This window comes from Cariama cristata, unplaced genomic scaffold, assembly GCF_000690535.1.
Source record: "Cariama cristata isolate BGI_N322 unplaced genomic scaffold, ASM69053v1 scaffold42079, whole genome shotgun sequence".
Classification (NCBI taxonomy): domain Eukaryota; kingdom Metazoa; phylum Chordata; class Aves; order Cariamiformes; family Cariamidae; genus Cariama; species Cariama cristata.
This window is the reverse complement of record NW_009635963.1, coordinates 312-4,772: the sequence shown is the minus strand read 5'-3', so window position 1 is coordinate 4,772 and position 4,461 is coordinate 312. Positions and strand designations below refer to the sequence as shown.

The window sequence follows — 4,461 nt, the reverse complement described above, 5'->3', positions numbered from 1 at the left end:
TCAGAGAGGTGGCTTCCCCTGGGCCAGCTGCAGCAGCTCCTGTCCTCAAACACGTACACCAGAACTGCTGCAGAGACAGCTCAACGGCAGCAGGAGCTGCACTGTCAATTTACACCCCACATACGAGTGTATGTCTGGTCTCCACAGGGCAGGCTATAGCTTCTGTAGGCACCACTGAACCCTACGATGAGTCAGGAAGCAACAGTGGGAACCTTCACACCGGCCTCAAGAACGAGAGCTCTTGGCCCTAAGAAGGTAAGGTGATGGTAGCAGCCGTTAAGGTTGTCTTTTACTACAGGTTCCAACAAGTTATTGCTTGTCTACTTGACCCAAGCCTGCAGAGAGCTGAATTGTTTCCTCTAAAAATCAGTCTCTTCTGTAGCTGTAGTAAGATTTTAAGTTTTACTGCCTCAGAGTTTGGTAATTAATTTTTCCAACAGCTGCAGCAGCCTAAAATGTTAGCCTCTCTCCTTCACCCAGCCTCACTGGCAGAAAGGAATGAGCAAGCACGTATATATTCCACATCCAATTATTCGTTTATGTCACTTACCATGAGAGTTTAAGATAAGCTCCTGGACTTTGCACTGTAACAGCCCAAGAGTGCTCACCCTTCTGCACTACCTCAGAGCGGTAGCACTTTGGTCTGCTCCAGCAACTCAGTAAATAAATGCACATCTAGAACCATCGTCAGTATAAACGTTTTTACATTTAAAAAAAAAACCCCACACAGCAGGTTTACATAAACACTTGTGTACTCAGATGCAGAGGATGCAAAACGTAAACCCACAAATCTAGCGCAAGCAGCGCTCTGCACTAGTTCTTCCCTGTTCCTCTGTGGCACCTCAATTCAGCAAGCAGAAACTCCATGCTGTCAACCCAGTTTCACTTACCACTTGTGAAATTCTTTTCAAACTTTTTTTTTTAAGCAGAAAATAATTTAGACTGCCATTTCCAGAGCTTCTGTTTACAAGCTCTGCAAGGCTAGCTAGCACCACAGTCTCTTTTACAACAGAGGTCTCAAGAGATCTTAAAAAGCAGCTGCATTCTTCTTGATCAGAGAGTGAGCCCTGAATGTGAGCATGTGTAGCAGGCTTAAGTATTCCAGCTATTTGGTGAAGCAGTTCAGCTAAGAAATTTCCAGGGCTTTCTCCTCATGTGCGAGATAACATACAGAATTATATTTAACTACTTCTGTACTCAGGTCATGCAGTGCTGCTATTTGAATTCACTGCACAGCTGGGAGGCACTACCCCACACATGCATTTTAAGCTCATCTTACCAGCCTTCCCATTTAAAGAGCAGCTTTAAAACTTGCAAAAATCCCTGTAGTCTGACAAGCAGGCCCTACACAAACAGCTCTCTTCTGTACGTTATCAAGGTTTCTGTCGTAGTGAGATTTTGCCCCCTGCCCCTTCCGTAAGTCCAGAGTTATGGAGAAGCACTTTCACTGCAGCAGAGAAATCAAAACCTAGCAAGTTCACTCGGGTCTTCTGCTCTAACGACAGAAGGCAATTTGAGGAACACACCGTCATCTGTAGTACTCATCACTGAAATGTGGAACAATAAAGACTCTTTATACAATAAGAAAGCCACGCTATGCCTTAAATCCAGGCCTGCATTCTAGTATCCGCAAGCAATCAAAAAATCGGTTTGTTCGTCTGTTCCTCGCAGCCAGCTGCTATCAAGGGAGTGCACCAAGAGAGGGTGGAGTTGGGGATGGGAGCAACCAGCCTCAACTGGATAGTAAGTACAGGAAACAATCTGCAGCAATTGTAACTGCAGCTAGATTGCGAGATGAAGCACTCGGCAGATCCAGAAACCCAGAATGACAACCTTTCTCTGAAAAAATAGAGAGGAGATATGAACAGCCAGCACAAAAAAAAACCCCAACTCAATCATATTAACCAGTAAGTTACAAAGCATTACTTATCTGAAGGCAAAAGTGGGATTTTCAGCCAGTCCCTTCTAGGTCTCTCGTTTTTAACTTTCCCGAGCATTTCTCAAAATCCACCATATCCTGAAAAGCCATTTGCTGGTGCCAGGCATCAACGGACTGCCCCAGAATACGTCTCTTTGTCTCACCTGTTTAAGCTTCAAAGCAGCCTGCACAGAAGGTCTATTCTCCATCTGCTGGGCCAGTCTTCTGTTTCTGGCACTGGCTAGCTGCTGCTGCTGCTGCATGGTAGCCCGAATATTCACTGGCATCGGCTGTTTGTTCTTCAGCATGTTAGTAAAGCTTCAAGGTCGAATAAAATGGGTGTTTAAAGAAAGCTTTATTACATACATTTATTGGCATTTCATGGTTCTCAAGATTGGATCTCCAGATCCCATGAACCTTATGTAAAGAGTGGTACTTAGGTCACGTCATATGTGATTACGTATTCCTTGTTTTCCACAAGTGTGCAAGAACTGGAAATTCAGAAATGATGTTGTATATTAATTCAGAAGTGATAGAGCTTTAGGTTACTGATTTTAGAAATGGCAGAAGGAATGAAAACAAGCAATAAGCAGAGATGATCATGACAGATGGGAGAGGACATCACAGAAACAGAAAAGCAAACTGAAATCTGACCGCAAAAGCTGAATCAACCCTCAAAGATCTGAGAAAACGGGTTAAAAACGCAATGCCAAAAGGCAGCTTTGCAAAAGGCATTGCCTCGAGAACAGACGGGTGTGCCTCCGGTGCACCACGGAACTGGTGCCGTAAGAAATGCCACCACCCAAGTGTGCTCACTTGTAAAAACAGTTCACTTGGCCATTTCGTCGGTGCACAAAGAATCTTCCGTCTTTAAGAGCTCTATAGGAGCAGAATATACAGCAAGATGGTAAGCCTCCTTAGCAGCAATCCATCAGCTCTCTACTGTGCCCTGGGAACTACACAAGACTGCAAAAGAAAACACTTACAAACGAGGAATATGGACTGACCAAAACGAAACAGGCCAGCAAGCCTTTCCTGCACCGCACCTCACCACTCGTCTTTCCTGGGGTAAGCTCCAAGCACCGGCTCAGGCTACATCTACACTGCAGCACTTGCTCGAGCAGGAACTGCACACAAATGGCTCCATTTATCCCTGGCTCAATGATACTAATGTAAATAATCCAAGAGCGATTAGTAAGAAAGTGAAACGTAACTGCAGCACTGCTGTTAGTTGTCACTGTAGAACCGCAAAAGCTCAATGGCATGGAAAAACAGAAGAACACTCAACAGAAGAAATAAAGACATCAAGAAAAGAGAGAGATGGAGATGAAGCAAAGCATTTGCCTCTTACAAGGCCCAAAACACTGTTAAAGGGCCTTTGGGCTTATTTAATGGCCCGCTGCATGCCTCTTACAGGCCAGACCACATGCACGTGTGTCTGCCTCGGACAAAGCAGCAAGCCCGCTGCAGCTTAGGTAACATGCTACCGTGCTGCAGTGTCAACTATATAAATGTAAAAACATGTGGAAGAAAAAGGGAGGGTGCGAGGTTTCTCTCTTTTGTTATAACACATCCCACCATATTTATGTGTTGAATAGTTTAATATTAACTGCTATGGATAAATTTCTCCAGAACACTTGCCCTTTTAACCTTGCGTAGCACATTTGTTGCAGTTTAAGACAGAGGTGCATAGCCATCTGCTTGTTTTAGTGAGGTTAAAAGAGGGCAGAAACCACGTTGGTTTTTGGACACCGGACAGCGATAATTAAGTAAAAAAATTTCTTATGAGCTGAAGCTGCTGTTGGCTTCCTCACCGCTCGTTCAGAGACATCTTGGTGGTGCTCTTTAGCACAACCTTCGGTGCTGACTGTGCAGCCATCTTCAGATCAAGAGAATCTGCAAAACACAAGAACCAGATTTAACAAACAGCACGTAGATCTTGTGCTTACTTGACCAAACATTAAAAAACCTGCATTCTGGTTCCTTTGGCAAAGAGGACCAAGAACGGGGCAGGTAACGGGTATTCTGTTAACGCATTTTAAACAAGTTTTCTAGGCCACAGCCATGATACAGCAGGTTTAATAAATCAGCAAGTTATCCCAACTCATCCTTACTAAGAAGTCATCTGTTTAGAAAGTGAAAATTTTACCACTGGCAGGAGTCATGCTGCAGAAATGCATCCATCAGCAGTCAAGATGGCACCCAAATTCCTTGTTTAGTACAGCATCTAGCCACACTGCCACGCTTCCTCAGCTTTTACTATCAGCAAGATGGAACCCCCAATTTGTTTTAAACAGACACATACCATACACTTGGCAATAAAATTCAAAAATTACTCTACAGAAGTCCCATATACTTGAAAAATATTAAGGTTCCATCCTCCCATTAGGATTGCCACCACTTGGAGAGAGATAAACTGTAAGAGGGCAGTCGCTTCGGCTTTTGAATATCTAATACTGTGGTAGGCAGCTCATCCGCAGTCCCAATGCGGTTCTCTAACACGAGAACCTGCTACACGCCTCAAGAAAGCAGCAAAGGGATTT

The 4,461-nt window shown here is 44.1% G+C and overlaps 1 protein-coding gene across 3 annotated transcripts in view; it reads right to left on the bottom strand.

The window, feature by feature from the left end:
* Positions 1 to 3,808, bottom strand: part of CHTOP (chromatin target of PRMT1) — a 6,285-nt gene extending 2,477 nt beyond the window's left edge. For all 3 annotated transcript variants that reach the window (XM_009707724.1, XM_009707726.1, XM_009707725.1), the window contains exons 1-2: positions 3,733 to 3,808; positions 2,083 to 2,236 (exon numbers count right to left, since the gene is read on the bottom strand). In XM_009707724.1, coding sequence (XP_009706026.1) covers positions 2,083 to 2,236; positions 3,733 to 3,797 — 219 coding nt within the window. In that variant the 5' untranslated portion in view covers positions 3,798 to 3,808. The remainder of the gene's footprint in view (positions 1 to 2,082; positions 2,237 to 3,732) is intronic.
* Between the last annotated feature and the right edge of the window lie 653 nt (positions 3,809 to 4,461).